Source organism: Harmonia axyridis, chromosome X, assembly GCF_914767665.1.
Source record: "Harmonia axyridis chromosome X, icHarAxyr1.1, whole genome shotgun sequence".
NCBI lineage: Eukaryota > Metazoa > Arthropoda > Insecta > Coleoptera > Coccinellidae > Harmonia > Harmonia axyridis.
Genome location: NC_059508.1, coordinates 2449396 through 2465110, shown reverse-complemented (window position 1 = coordinate 2465110; position 15715 = coordinate 2449396). Strand labels below are relative to the sequence as shown.

The 15715-nt window shown below is 29.6% G+C and overlaps 5 protein-coding genes across 8 annotated transcripts; 2 read left to right on the top strand and 3 right to left on the bottom strand.

Moving 5' to 3' along the window:
- Window positions 1-124: 124 nt before the first annotated feature.
- On the top strand, window positions 125-7220 carry LOC123685726 (adenosine 3'-phospho 5'-phosphosulfate transporter 1). Of its 4 annotated transcripts, none has more exons than XM_045625559.1 (7): window positions 125-306; window positions 368-567; window positions 620-804; window positions 869-1093; window positions 1142-1292; window positions 1349-1528; window positions 6539-7220. In XM_045625559.1, the coding sequence occupies exons 1-7, from the start codon at window positions 272-274 to the stop codon at window positions 6691-6693; spliced, it is 1131 nt and encodes a 376-aa protein (XP_045481515.1). In that variant the 5' UTR covers window positions 125-271; the 3' UTR covers window positions 6694-7220. The 4 variants fall into 4 exon arrangements, with proteins under 4 accessions (XP_045481515.1, XP_045481514.1, XP_045481516.1 ...); XM_045625558.1 differs by lacking the exon at window positions 6539-7220 and adding an exon at window positions 1580-2448; XM_045625560.1 differs by lacking the exon at window positions 6539-7220 and adding an exon at window positions 3627-3780 and having other exon boundaries at window positions 126-306.
- Window positions 3959-6247, bottom strand: LOC123685728 (probable very-long-chain enoyl-CoA reductase art-1). Its single transcript, XM_045625563.1, has 5 exons — window positions 6000-6247; window positions 5584-5936; window positions 4494-4710; window positions 4235-4427; window positions 3959-4171 (listed from the first exon to the last, which is right to left on the bottom strand). Exons 1-5 carry the CDS (start codon window positions 6006-6008, stop codon window positions 4044-4046), a joined length of 900 nt encoding a protein of 299 aa, XP_045481519.1. The 5' UTR covers window positions 6009-6247; the 3' UTR covers window positions 3959-4043.
- Window positions 7221-7351: 131 nt separating the features above from the next.
- Window positions 7352-8963, bottom strand: LOC123685727 (ubiquitin-like modifier-activating enzyme 5). Its single transcript, XM_045625561.1, has 4 exons — window positions 8761-8963; window positions 8354-8686; window positions 8114-8300; window positions 7352-8054 (listed from the first exon to the last, which is right to left on the bottom strand). The coding sequence occupies exons 1-4, from the start codon at window positions 8895-8897 to the stop codon at window positions 7551-7553; spliced, it is 1161 nt and encodes a 386-aa protein (XP_045481517.1). The 5' UTR covers window positions 8898-8963; the 3' UTR covers window positions 7352-7550.
- Window positions 8964-8986: 23 nt separating this feature from the next.
- Window positions 8987-11146, top strand: LOC123685729 (pleckstrin homology domain-containing family J member 1-like). The gene has a single exon (XM_045625564.1). The coding sequence runs from the start codon at window positions 9391-9393 to the stop codon at window positions 10033-10035; it is 645 nt and encodes a 214-aa protein (XP_045481520.1). The 5' UTR covers window positions 8987-9390; the 3' UTR covers window positions 10036-11146.
- Window positions 11147-14213: 3067 nt separating this feature from the next.
- On the bottom strand, window positions 14214-15416 carry LOC123685725 (gamma-interferon-inducible lysosomal thiol reductase-like). The gene is made up of 3 exons (XM_045625556.1): window positions 14913-15416; window positions 14688-14861; window positions 14214-14524 (listed from the first exon to the last, which is right to left on the bottom strand). The coding sequence occupies exons 1-3, from the start codon at window positions 15144-15146 to the stop codon at window positions 14282-14284; spliced, it is 651 nt and encodes a 216-aa protein (XP_045481512.1). The 5' UTR covers window positions 15147-15416; the 3' UTR covers window positions 14214-14281.
- Window positions 15417-15715: the final 299 nt, after the last annotated feature.

Genomic DNA, 15715 nt, shown 5'->3' with positions numbered 1-15715 from the left:
TTGTCTGTTTAAGACAGTAGAAGAAAATATTATTTCTTAATGATATGAATGCTCAAAAATGAATAGATCAAGAAATATTACCATAGTTTTTCTCTGTGGTTTTTATTGACAGCAGATATTGGAGGTTATATGTTGTTTTGAAATTTGAATACAAATTTTCCAAAATGACAAATAAATTTCAATAGGACATCAAACAAAATTATGACTCTCTTATTACATCCTAATGTAGTATAAACCATCATTATGATAGGATAAATATTTAGAAGACACGATGACAAATAATAATTATGTAGATACGATTATTTGGTAATCATTTGATTTTTATTATTTTGTCAAATGTTGAATAACGTTTTGCTTTTCTTTATAGTACAATTTTTGTGGTCAGTGCAGCTTTTTTATATATATTAAACCACTTCTTAAGTTCATCAATTCATTCAACTCAGAATTTTGAGGAATATGAATGGATAAAAGATGCCATTACGAATACACTTGGATATTCCACTTTATTTTTTCCGGGTTACATAGTCTATAAATATATTAAAAAAATAAATTACCTCAATAGAAGCGGTTAGTAAATATCATATTTTTACCACAGCAACTTAAATTGCCTTTGTTTTAGGAAACGGATATTTTCCAAAAATAATTCGTTTATGTTTTGATGAAGATGAAACAATTACTCCAAGCCCAAATATCACCACCCCATATTCAGTATTGGGAGAAACTTTTTTATTAATATTCTATTTTTTTGGTCTTCAAATATCTTATTTATCATGGGGTATTCTACAAGAAAAAGTCATGACACAAGTAAATATAAACTATTGATCATTTACACAAAAGGATCTTTCTTGACCACACTCTATTGTTTTAGAAATATGTTAGTTCTTCAGGAGAAATTGAGTTCTTCAAAGATTCCCAATTTTTGGTTTTTGTGAATAGAGTCTTGGCATTTACAATATCGGGAATAATATTGCTATGCAGGAGACAACCAAGACATAAATGTCCTCTATACAAATATATTTTTTGTTCCTTCTCAAATATTATGAGTTCGTGGTGCCAATATGAAGCTTTGAAATTTGTCTCTTTCCCTCATCAGGTAACTTTTTTAGATTAGAAGAATAGCACTTAAATAAATCATTCCTAGGTTTTAGCTAAGGCTGCCAAAGTGATTCCAGTGATGCTAATGGGCAAAATTGTATCCAAAACAAAATATGAGTTCTATGAATATGTTACAGCCTCAATACTTTCAATAGGAATGCTTTTCTTCATGTTGGATTCTGGAAATGATAGAGCAAGTAGGGATTTCACTATCTGATAAGAGTTTCAAAATAATTGTTTCATCATTTTTCAGAATCAGCAGTTACAACACTTTCTGGGGTGTTTCTTTTATGTTCCTATATAGTATTTGATAGTTTTACATCAAATTGGCAAGGAGCACTTTTCAAAAAATATTCAATGAGACCTGTCCAAATGATGTGTTACGTAAATTTCTTCTCTTGCATTTTTACAGCGGGTTCCTTGTTCCAACAAGGTAATTTTCTCACATCCTGTAATTTTATGTTAAAACATCCCTCTTTTATAGTTGATTGTGTGATCTTATCAGCATGCTCTGCAAGTGGTCAGTTATTTATTTATAGTACCTTATCGGTATTCGGACCTTTAGTTTTTGCAATAATTACAACAATACGACAAGGGTTTTCGGTATTATTGAGCTGTATCATATATAATCATGAGGTCAATGCTTTAGGTATTTTTGGGTTATTTTTGGTTTTTTTCAGTGTATTATTACGAATTTATTGTAATCACCGACTGAAAACGGTTAGAAAATTACAAAGTGAAAATGTGAAGTTGCAAAGAATTTAAGATGAAATTCATTTAGGGGTCTTCAAAAATGATGTACTTAAAAATTTATTTATTTTAACTTCATCGTTATAGAGTGCAATTTATCCATTCTATATATTCTTCATATATTTCACAACAGGATTCCAGAAGGGGCATGTAAATATTTTATGAGGTGGACGTAGTAGGTATGAGCATTTTTAAACTCTTTTATTCATTATTTTGTGACAATATATTGCATGCCCAATTGGCCAAAATATCATTAAAATAATATTAATCATTTTAATTTACATTTAAAATGATCTATTATTTTTAATTTGGATTTTACTCAATTATATTATGTGGGCATTCCTCTACTACTAGATTTCAATTATTATGACCCGCAGAATAAAAAGAAAAGCAATAATTATAACTATAATTAGGAGCTACAATCTGAAATTTACACTTTTATAAAGTGTAATATGTAATTAGTAATAAATCAATTTGAATGATATGCAATAGTTTGCAATGCATTTCACTTATCAATTTTGACAAGAAGGTATAAATATATATTTCTTTATACAATTTTAGGCTTAAGGATCCAATTTTATTAATTAAAAAATTCAAACTGTTTGATTTAGAACAATATTATTCCTCTTATTTTCATTAAATTCAAATATAACACTGTTCAAAAAAATTCTGTCAGAATAATAAAGTGACAATAATATTTAATTATATATTTTGTACTGAAACCAATTATTACATAAATGAAATATTATAATTTAATAATTTTATTCGCAGAATAGAAATGATCAAGTCATATTTTTCTTAAATGAGAGAGAGAGAGAACTTTATTGATTACATATCAAATGGCTATCGACCGAAGTCTTCCAGTCAGTAATTTATATTTCGATTCAATTTATATTTTATATAAAAAATATGGTAGTTGCAATATAAATACTATTCTAGGGATAGCAAGTGTTCATAAAGTGGGAGCGCTGGTAGTTTTGCCTTTTCAGTGGTTTCTCTATTATAGTGGTGTACTAGTGGTTCCATAATATTTCTGTTATTTTGGTTTTTGATGAATTTCATGCCCAGCCTATGTAGTCTCGTTAGTATTGACTCCACTTCTGTTGTTTCATATAATAGAGTGTTGGAGGGGTTGTGTAAGGGATTGTTGGGATGTCTCAATTTTGTTATCTTTCTAAGGCAAGTTCTTTCTGCTATTTCCAGGTTATTAAGTGAGCTTTTTGTCGCATTCGAGAATATTATGCTACCATAGTCCAGTAATGGTCTGCATATCATCTTGTAAATTGAACTGGCTGTTTTGATGTTGATTCCTAAGTTCTTGTACGTGAGTGATCTGAAGTGTCCGGCTCGTGTGATGGCTGCTTTTTTCTGTACCTTCATATGGTGTTTGAAATTGAGTTTGTTGTCCACGTGTATTCCCAAATACTTGCACTTAGTTGTTGGTCTAATTTTATCATTGCCAATTTTTATACCTGGGGAGTTGTTCTTTATATTATGGTGGAATATTATCAAGTTAGATTTTTTTGGGTTAGGTTGTATCCGCCAGTGTCTCATCCATGCTACAGTTATATCTGTGAGTTTTTGTAGCCTTTCCACACATTTTTTTAGTGTTTTGCTGTGGGTAATTAGTGGTGTATCATCAGCAAATTGTATTGTATTATAATTTAATCATTTTATTCGCAAAATAGAAATGACCAAGTCATATTTTTCTTAGATGATTTGTAGTAAAGAGGGGATATATTGAAATATTGCACTTGAAAATATTATAATTATTTTTTTAGGATTTCCAAAACCTACTATTTCAAGTAAGGGACGGATTATTTCAGTGAAACAAAAAAAATGAACTCGCTCAAATTTCATGAGTTACAACTTTGTGCCACTTTTTGTATCAATGCAAATATCCATTAGTCAAAAGAATAATTTTAACTAATTAATAAATGGATTATGCGAGTAAAAAAAACGTATATGTATATATATATATATATATATGAATAAAGAGTAAAACTGAAATCCTTCTTATCAGTCGAATTCCCTTAAAGATTCACGATATATATATATATACATAGTTAGCTTATAATCCGGACATTGACATTATTGAAATCATAAAATCATATGAATACCTAGAAATCTTTATTTAAATAAACTTGAACAAGTAACAAAAATTTTTAACTTTAACCCAAACCATTATATAATGAAAATTATAGAACAAATGGAATGATTGCTTTCCTCTTCTTGGGATAGTCTTGAAATTCTCTCTTGTAATTCCTGTGTTTTCCAAGAGCCCACACAGCCATTTGATAGAACCCAGCCAAAGTGAATAAAAGAGCTGAATAAAACAAACAAAGAATAAGAATTTCTGAAAGAATAATAAGGGTTTTTTCAAACAAACCTGGCAAGCATCCACTCATTAAGGTATAGCCTAACCAAGCTCCTACTTCATAAGTGTAATTAGGACAAGAAACGAGATCAAATAAATTTGTCAAAGGATTTCCATTTGGGAATGGAATTTTTCTTACTGTACTACCAGCTGGTCTGAGATCCCTCAATAATAAATGCACACTCAAATTGCCCAACTCGCAAATCTACAAATTGAATATTAAACAATATATCAAACTAACAGATTAGCTTCTCAAACTATAAACACTTACAGTCCACATAGCAAATCCAAGATATGAAATAACTACAGGAGGCTCTGTCCATAAAGGATGATTGACATGGTAGGCTACGTAAAATGCAAATCCCCAATAATAGGTACAATTTTTGAAAAGATTCCTTATAGGCATTGTACTATGGGAAAATCTATGTACAAAAATAGTTTCTAATATTCTCTTGGCATAGTGTATGACCCAAGCCCAATAAATTAAACTGTAAAAAAAAATATTCGTAAACAAAGTTGAAAATATCATTTTTCAGTTCAACATATAACAAATATTTGTCTCTCACGATAAATAGTAATTTTTCTCAGGCAAAATAAAACAATTTGTTTCTCCATGAATAATATTTCGAATATTACCGATGAGAATGTAAAACATTCATAAAACATATCCTACAGCATTTCAATAACTTGGAACCTATCAAACATTTTTGCGGCAGACAATGAAATAATCCCAAAACAGGTTTGAAAAAACAATTGCTCATTACAAATAAATTATTTTCAAATTGATGACATTATAGTTATTTTTAACTGTTAAGCTGTAATTGAATATCACCGGAATAATTAAGAGTGTTGAAAAATATATATATTCAGATAACATATAACATAATTCTAAAGAATATCCATTGAAATTTTCATCCAATAAGAAGTATTGATGAATACTAATACTCACTATGCACAAATTATTCATATCATTGTGAACTTTTTATTATAATAGATTCTGTCCTTATTTTATGGAAATTCATTATAAATAAAATAAACCAAAGTAATTTCCACAAATAAATGTAAATTACTTTTTATTATTTATATTAAACTTAACTTCTTTACTATTTATTAAAATTTAGATGATTGAATATAATATTGATAGTTTTTTCAAGTAACTTAATAAATACTATACAAGGTCATTATCCTTCATACCGAAAAATCACATAATCTGTCTATTGAATGAAATTTAAGTTGAATTTTTTGGATAAATATAATATATCAATTCATATATAAAAAAATTTGTTCCATTAAATAAACTATTGAAGCATTTTAAGTAAACCTTTAACCTTTGAACAGGAAAATTTGCATATTTTCCTTACCTGGACATGAGTGAAGATTGCCTTGTTGGTAAGGAACTATGTAAAATGCCATTACTGGCAGCTACTAAGGCATAAACAGCTATAGGTCCGGCATATTCAGCAAGAAAAACAGTGCTCCAACCTACTTGCGGACCTAAATCTTTAACAAAAATTTTTGCAGGGCTTCCCAATTTCAGACTTTCAATTTTAATGGTATCATTTAAATCCTTTCCTCTTGCTTCTTGGCGAACTGACTGCCTTTCTATAGAAATTTTGGATATATTAGTAATTTTTGACTTCAGTTCTTTGACAGTGGATGATTCGGATATATCCACTTTTCCTAAACTTCTGTTTGAAACAGTGAAAACCTCCACCTGAAATTAAAAATTTTAGTGATATCGTTATTTCGTATAAAATAAGTGTATTTTTTCAATTACATTAACCATGATGCAATTTTAATGTTTCGTTGACCTCACGCAACCACTGGTTCAACTAATTTGAACTGACTTGATAACACGACTACGAAAATTGAATATTTAATTATGATTCGACTGAACTCTGGCCCGTAAAATATGGCCACTTCAGGCCCCACTCTTGTTTTCAGATTGTAGAAAAGAATTTCAATTTGAAAATTTAAAAACAATCAGACATAATTCACTATTTCGATCAAGGTCATGGTTATGTATGTGTGGCATGTCAAAGTTTTGACGTCGAAAGCTGTAGAATATAATTTAGAAAACTTTGAATACTTGGGAATGTTGTAATTAATTGAATTTAAATGTATGGGAATGCAGAAAATTGCTTTTTCCACTTTACATTTCATGAATTAAATTCTAGAATTCTTGCAAATTTTTCACATTGATGACCTCCAAGATTAAATATTATGGTGGATGCGCTCTGAAGAGCTAAATATCGTTACAATTTATTTCTTAATTTGAAATTCTATTAGGATCAATAATCGTAAATCATGTTTCAGATGAAAAGAATCTACATTTACAAACTTTCATCTTTTTGCTGAAAGAGAGGAAGAAGGAAGTCCTGATATTAACCAGGACGCTGTTTGCCAATACAAAGAAAAACTATTATTTAATAAGAAAACGACCACATCAAAATCAAACTTCGGATATTTAAAGATAAAAAATTAAATCAGGTATTCCTTGGAAGAAAAACTACAGAGGGATGATCGTGAAATTTTTTGATGGATAATACTAGGTAATGAGGTAATACAAGATTGGTATATCCGATTATCAAGTGGATGAATTATTTATTGGTAAGAGATTTATAATATAACATTAATAACAAAATCAAATTAAACTATAATCATTATATTTCTCTTGGTTTTAATAATTCAACAGTAGTGTTTCGTGTGCGTTGACGTACATAAGTGGCACTTATGGATTTCAACTTATGCTTGAATATAGGGTTGGGTATTTCAATTCCATTTGAAATATGTAGGTAGACACTCCTCATGTCTAATTCAAAGTACATAGTTAAATAAAATCATTCCAGAATTGGTTATTACATTATGGTGAATTTACATAATAATGCCAAGTTTTTGAATTTTTTTTTAGAGAAATTAAGTAAGAGGAGCATATCATGTTTGAAAAGGTATTACCAATATTTTATTTTGATGAATGGGCCACTTTATAATGCTACATCGCATTGTCTCTTCTAACTGAATAATTTATTCCAAGCATTATTTTTTTTATACATTATAGTGTGGATCATAGGTAAAACTGAAAATATTATGTATAGAAGTATACTGCCAGGTGTGGATTATTCAAAAACGTCATTATAAAACTTGTTTAATAAAAATATAGAACAAATTATTTAATATGATGATTTAGAAACATATTCATGTACTAATTTAAAATGAATTATAAGATAAAATAAGAAAATATACTGCACAAAAGAGTAATACCAATTATTTTCAACAAGTAGTAAAATTTTCAGTTTTATAAAATGGAATTTCTTCATTCAATAACTGTTCAAATGGATTTCATTTGTGCCATGAGATCTTCTAATTTGACATCATCAGTAGTTGCAACCTCTGGTTCTTCTTTTGAGTTGTTAGTTGCTAATGTATAGGCAAATTCAATGCCTGCAACACCAACTGATGCTTTTTGCTCTTCCACACTCTCATCAACCAATGATATACCCCACTCGTTATCTTCATGTAAGGGTGCTTCTTCATCCACTTTTACAAGTATTTCTTCCTTCACTTCACTAGCTTTTTCCTGTTGTCTCTTTCTACAAAACCTGTCTTCACAATTCTGATTTGGCTTCAGACTCATAGTAGGAAAGAAATCATTTAATGCATTATAACCAAGATAGTTTGCTACTTCTCCAAAACCAAGGAGATATTTCAAACAATTTTGAACTAGGAACCCAGCTACTATTGCCATTGTAGTTGGTAAGCTTGCTGCACAAACTCCATCCCTTTTTAAAGTTTTCTCATCAATATTAGAGGCAACTATTAGTGGAGGTACACACTGAAATATTATTATATGTCATAATATAAAATTAAAAAACTGCTTATGGGATAACTTACAGCAAAACAAGCTGTCTTTCCTGGATTAATAAATTGGATATGCCCTGAAATAGCATTTTCTGCAACACCAGATTCAAACCAATTCAAATTGTTTTCATTACACACAGTATTGATCGTCAATCTAGCTTCAAAATTGTCTACACAACTGAGCACTGTATCAACATTTTTCCCATTCATTCCTTGATGTCTAAATTAATAACATATAACTATACTGCATATTGCTAATTTGTATTCACTTACATGAGGGAGCTTTGAAAATTTTCAAAATTGTCTAAGAGTGTGATATTATAATTGAATGTCAATATTTCAACATCTGGATTGATGTTTCGAAGAGTTTCTGCTGCAGCCTCAACTTTACTGAGTCCAGACTGGTGAGGTTGAAAGAATAACCTATTCATGTTTGCCAATTCAACTTTATCATAGTCGAACAAAAGCAATTTTCCAATACCACAACGTGTTAACATTTCAGCAGCTACACTACCCACTCCGCCAATACCAACAATAGCCACACAGTAAGTTCTGATCTGCTCATAATTTTTGACAATTCCCATCTTTTTCAGAGCCATTAATCGGCTAAAATATTAATGAACTTTGGGTTGTGTTTGTATAGTAAAATATAAAATTCTTGAAATAATATCTTCCTTTACCTGTAGGGATTACTATCTACAACTTTAGAGGACATTTCTGGAATTTTTTGTCTTACTACATTGTTTTTCCTTTCTAACTCCTCAATTTTCTTACGGAGTTCCTCATTTATTTTTAACAATTCTGTTTCTCTATCCATTTTCAATAAAGTTTCAGAACCATCTAACGTTCCATATGGTGTAAATGTAAACGTCAAAACAATCAAGTGAAATATTATTTGACAACCTCTGTCACGGACATAGAATATACATTTTAATTTTTTTCTTCAGAAAACAATGTACTTAAGGCAAAGATAGGATAGTGATAGCAAATGAAGTGAATTGTTTTATGTTAATGGACTACTTCATCTAGTAGTTGAAAAACAAGATATTTTGAATTAAATATTGACTACCTAACATTCATAACAATGCTGCCTCTCCTCTGGTAACTGGTTACATATCTGTCACACAAGTCAACTCAGCAGTCAGCATCGAAGTGTTAGAGATTTCCTGGGAATTATTGAATATGTATGAATTATTTTCTTGCTTACTTTTGCAAGAGCTGTATTCATAGTAATATTTCAGAGGCATTGTCCATGAAGTACAAATAAGTATCTAGTCATTATTTGATAAATCGTATAATTCAAATAAAATATGAGGTTCAATGATAAAGAAATGATTCAATTTTCCAATGAAAACACACCAAAATTGGAGGGTGTTTTACAACATATGAAACCTTCTGGCAAAGAATGGTCTGATTGGTATCAACAGCCAACCTTCAAAGAAAGGTATTTCAAACTGTTTTCAAATCTACTCTTCTATTACAAATTGAATGATCCAGAACCCATGGCTGTGTTAGTATTGGAAAATGCTCGTATTGCTTACGAACTAAAAGGCATTCCTTTTGCATTTTCTATTACATTCAGAGTGAACAGTAAAGTACGAGATAACGATCTTAAGCATATATTTTCTTGTCGATGTGAAACTGATGTTAATAAATGGGTTTCTTCACTCAAAGCAGCATCCTATGAATACTGGCGTACTCAATATCATATACTGAGAGCCAAAATAAGTATGAAAATTGGCGATGATCCAGTATTAGATTACATGAAAAATAATTCTCGAGAAACAGAAAAATCAAATGGCAAAAGTGACAATATTGTTACCCAGAAGAAAGCTACTTTTCATAGTCATATTGAATTAGAATGTAGTGATACAAATGGTTTCATGAAGATCAAGAATTATTCAGAATGTACAAAATCTTCAGTAACCATCCAACAAAATTTAATTGATTTATAGAGATGTGCTGTAATCAATATTTTATGAAATATCCTTGATCTCTTGTTTAATGATTAAATTTTTCAGCTCGCTATTATGTCACTGCTGATTCACATTTATTTTATAAAAGTATTTGCAGCATAATTGTATAGGTATATCTTATTTATTCAAAATAATACCTTTAACAGAAGCAATAATGTGTAACCAAAATTATGCTCAATGTTCGACAGTAACAAATCCTTGTAACTTTTAAAGTGTTTATATCCAAATAATTTAAGCAATTATTTGACTCATCACTTGAAAACTAAGTAATTTTTTTATTTTAATTTGGCGTTTTCTTTTCAGGCAGAATGAGATTAGAAATTGAACAAAACACTTTTTCCTTAATTTTCAAAGTTTTGATAAGAAAACTTTATGAATTGCAATTGAATATAACCAGTATTTTTTAACATGAAGTATAAAATTTTTTTCTCTTTGAAATAAGTTGAATCAGAAGTGTAAATAAACAAAGTTTCTCTGCATTGAACATAACATGATCAGTTCCTTGGACTGAGATTAGTTATCTTGCCAATGAAAAAGTAATAAGCTTCTCAGTAATTTTTGTTAACGTATAATACTTAAGTATAAATTTGAATTGTTTTCAGTATATGCAATTCAAATTGTGATATTTTTAGATATTTTATTGTCGGAATGAATTAATTACATTTAAGTTGTTTTCAATTTCGAGCAAGCAAATGAGCTTAATATATGATTGCAAAGTAATTGTTCGTTGAATTTTAATTCATTTTATATTTCAGTTTTACTTACATCTTGAAATGCTAATATTTATTTTAAAGATAAGTGCGTTGTTTCAGTAACCAATCCTCATATATAGAATTGTTCAAAGTATAAATTAATTCATTTTCAATTTGTGAAAAGCATGGATTGATCATTTTTGGAGGGTAATTGTAGTTTATACATTGTACAAAATAATTTGTGATCCCAACAACTGAATGAATATTTTCTTACGAACAAAAAATGCTTGTATAAAATGATATATTTTTTTAAAGTGTAATGTTGTATGTATTTGAATTTATAATGACTAATTAATTTTATAGACAATGTACAAGTGCAATAAAAAAGTTGAAAATAATTTCTTTTTATTTTTATTTATGTAAATTCTCAGTTAGCCAGGAATTCATAGTGTGCTAATTGTAGAATGTACTAGAAATGCTTTTGTCATAAATGTTTGTCTTATTTAAATTATCATATGGTTGTTGATTATTTTTTTACAGGCATATCTCTGTCGTGAAGATTTAGTTGAATTAATTGATTTCATTTACGTTAATTTGGCGACAGATTCATTATTGACTTCAATTTATAGAAACCAATGTAAAATGTAATTTTATCTCCCCATTTTTTAGTAACTTAGTATAACATCTATTACCATTAACAGGTTTCGCATTTTTTCAATTTGATATTAGTGAAAAATTGACTCTATTCGATGAAGATCGATCAATAATTGTTCATAAACACAAGAAAATTGTCGAAATATAGTTTGGAAAAATTTGTGTGGAGAAAATTCTTTATTTATTGATATTATTAAAAACTAACTTTCTGATTCAAGAATCCATAAATGATTTCTATTCATGGGACCAACACCAATAATCACGATGTTTTTTCTTTCCTTTTCTTTGTGTACTTCATTATTGTAAGGATAATAAATAAATGAAATCAAATTCATGGAAATATTCTTCCACTTTCCATCAAACCAGAATACTAAGACAATGTCAAAATTAGAAAATCTACTACACCTCATATCCACCCAACACAAAATTTCAGTTTGCGAAAATGAGAATCACTATGGATGTGTTTCGTGTGTGAAATGGGTAGATTCGAACAAAACATCAATAATTTGGCGTTCGAATTTTGTAACAGGAATATATAAAACCGATTAGATGTATGATTGGTTGCCTATAGAAGATCTGATAGCCGGATACCTCCTAACTCATTATATATTCCTGAAAGTTTGAATGTGATTTTCGTATGTAAAATGGGTAAATTCGAATGAAAAAAAAGAAAAGTATTTGGTGTTCGTGTTTCGTATAAGCAACATATGAGACTGAAGACATTTATCAGGAGCAGGCGTACAATTTGAATAGGCAACATATAAAATTCACTTGTGTATGATTGGTTGTCTATAGAAGATCTGCTAGATGGATACCTTTTCATTAATCATATATTCCACATACGAATTTTTATGTTTGAAAATGATTTTCGTGAAGAATGGGTAAATTCTAACAGATAATCAAGAATTTGGTGCTCGAATCTGGTAACAGGAATAGATGAGACCGAAGAGGTATATAAGCAGGAGTACAATTGAATAGGCAACACACAAAACGTAATCCTATATGATCTATTTATCGCCTTTAGTTAGTGAAATCGGTAAATTCGAACGAAGGATGAAAAATATTGTGTGCGAATTTGGTAACAGGAACATATCAGACTGAGGATGTATATCAGGAGCTGGAATAAAACTGAATAGGCAACACATCAAACTCATTCGTGATTGATTGGTTGCCAATAGAAGATTTGCCACACGGATACCTCCTCATTCATCATATTTTCCTGATACGAATAATTAAGTTTGAATGAAATTTTTGTGTGTGAAATGGGTAAATTCAAACGAAGAATGAAGAATACTGTGTGAAATCGGTAAATTCGAACGAAGGATGAAAAATATTGTGTGCGAATTCGGTAACAGGAACATATGAGACTGAGGTATATCAGGAGCAGGAGTATAATTGAATAGGCAACACATAAGACTCAGTTGAGATTGATTGGTTGCCTATAGAAGATTTCCCACCCGGGTACCTCCTCATTCATTAACCAATTAATCACAACTGAGTTTTATGTGTTGTCCATTCAATTATACTCCTGCTCCTGATACACCTCCTCAGTCTCATATATTCCTGTTACCAAATTCGGACACAAAATTCTTGATTCTTCGTTCGACCCATTTCAAACAGGAAAATCACATTCAAACTTAAAAATTCGTAACAGGAACATATGATGAATGAGGAGGTATCTAGGTGGCAGATCTTCTATAGGCAACCAATCAATCACGACTGAATTTGATGTGTTGCCTACTCATTCATACCAATCATACACGATTGAGTTTTATGTGTTGCCCATTCAAATATACTCCTGCTCCTGATATACCTCCTCGATCTCATATGTTCCTGTTACCAAATTCAGACACCAAGTTCTTGATTCTTCGTTCGAATTTACTCATTTCACACACGAAAACCACATTCAAACTTAAAAATTCGTAACAGGAATATGATGAATGAGAATAAAGATTATTATAACCTATCTGTTAAAAACTTATTACAATAGTAGTAGTAAATCAACCAAGATAAATAAATTAATTATTTCTCAAATTGAGGACAATTTCAGTGGTAATATAATTACATAAATAAATAGATACAATTACTTCGCCAAAGTCCCTATAATTTTTATGTCACACTATCTTAAAATCTTTCACACTGTATGCTAGTTGTGAAAAAAGTTCTTCATGAAATAAGATCTAAATTCGAAATATTGTTAGCAATCATTCATTTCGGGAACATAAGCTACTGTGAATATAGTCCTGAATAATATTTATGATAAGGTACTCGTTTTTTGAAGACTGTTAAAAAATGTTAAGGACTTTCTCTCATATGATGACGAAAATGATCATTTCCCATTTTAAGTAACTTGCTCTGTCAAAGGTTATTTTTCAGATTATCTTTGATTTGAAATACATTCGTCACCTATATACTCAATAAATTATACAATTGCATAATATAAAGCAATTGGACTCATTTATACCTTTAAAATCAAGAAAGAGTTCATTACCTTATTGTAGGTACTGATTATCACCATATTAGATCAGAAAGGATCAAATTGGAAATTAAATTGACCATTCAATTTTCAGCTATATTATTTGCTATTTATTTTAAATTAATGGTGAGTTCGAATAAAAAACGTTGGACATCTATAATTTGACAAAATTATGAAATCACCCAGATATTAAGTGAAATATTCAATCTCATTAATGAAGGCTTAAAAGACAAGAAATACTGAGAATATCATTTCAAAAAAGAAATTGAACTGAACAAGGTTAATTGGAGTCTAATCGCTATGTTATATATATAGGAGATTCCAAACAAAAAAACCATTAATGAGTTCTTTATTATATACAGTACATTAAATGATTGAAAGCAAAACAGTTAATTGGAAAACATTAACGATCACATCCTGAAGGTCTGGTCTTGAGTAAATTACAAACCGTCTGTCTCAAATCCTTCAATATTTTACTCAAAGGGATTAAATCTTGACTGCCATTGATTTCTATTGTTGGTATGAAACTTACAGGAGGATTAAGAGCATGAGTTTTCTCTCCATGTTTTTTTAGTAATAGTGAGCCTTTCTCTCCCCTTGCACAGTTCAGAATTGGAGAAGGATCAATGTTATAATTTTTACCACACTAAAATTAAAAAATGCATTAGTTCAATGAAATATTTATGATATTCAAGGTCTTCACTAGACTATTATTAACAGGAATTGAATACATTTTAAATTCGTTGTTATCCAAATTGAACGTAATCCTTCTAGACAAAATATTTCTCATATAAATATATAGAACTCACTTTTTCTGCTATATCATCCGGTTTCTGGTTATTCCTTATCATACACGCTATGTATTTCAATTGAATTGAAGGGTGCTTTACAGAGTCTATCACACAAGCATGGATTTTATTTGCATAGCATTCTAATTCATCATGTTGGCACTGGAATAAAATGGATCCACCAGATTCAATAGTCTGAAAAATACAAGTTATTTGAAATGTATAAAACAAGAACTTCACAATTACCTCAGCTTTACCATATGGAACTAACTCAATAATGATATGGTCTGGCATTTCCTCATATAGAGGACCAAGCTGCCTAGTTATGAAAAATTTCGAATCTGTACACAATGCTTCATAGTACACTGTCAGTTTTATTTTGTCAGAGAGATCAAATTTCAGAGAGCGATTGTAAACAAAGTGAATAACACCCCATATTATTATAATAAGAATTATTAGAATCTTCCATCTACAATTCATTTTGTAAATATTACCCGAAAATGCCCAGCAATTTCGATCTACATTCAAAATCCAAAAATCTTGTGAAGTGGTGATACGTTTATTTGCAACATAAATAAATACTGGTTGTTTGTTTTCCAGGAAATCCCAGGGATCAAGAGTTAATGATTATGTTTATGTTTCGAACCTCATTATTAGCATATCACCTTTTTTAATTCAGTAATTGTGCATATTCATTGATTTTGCAGTATTATGAAAATTTAATTTTGACTTGTCAACATAAGCACAGAATATGATGTTTTATTTTATACGAAAGAAACCACAGAGTTGTTATTCTATCTGAAATGGACTCTCCATATTATAAATAAATGAAGAAACCTGATTTCTTACTATTTCGTTGAATAATTATCACCACCAACGGTATAACGAAAAGGGTTTAACAAAAAGTAGAAGTTAAAACAATTTTTAAGATCTAGTTAAAGAAATAGAAAAAAAACGTACCTTTTATTCGAACTTCGAATTTGAATTTTATATAGATACTTTCTAGGCTCACGACGGCAATTTTTAACAAGCAATATAGAAATGAAACA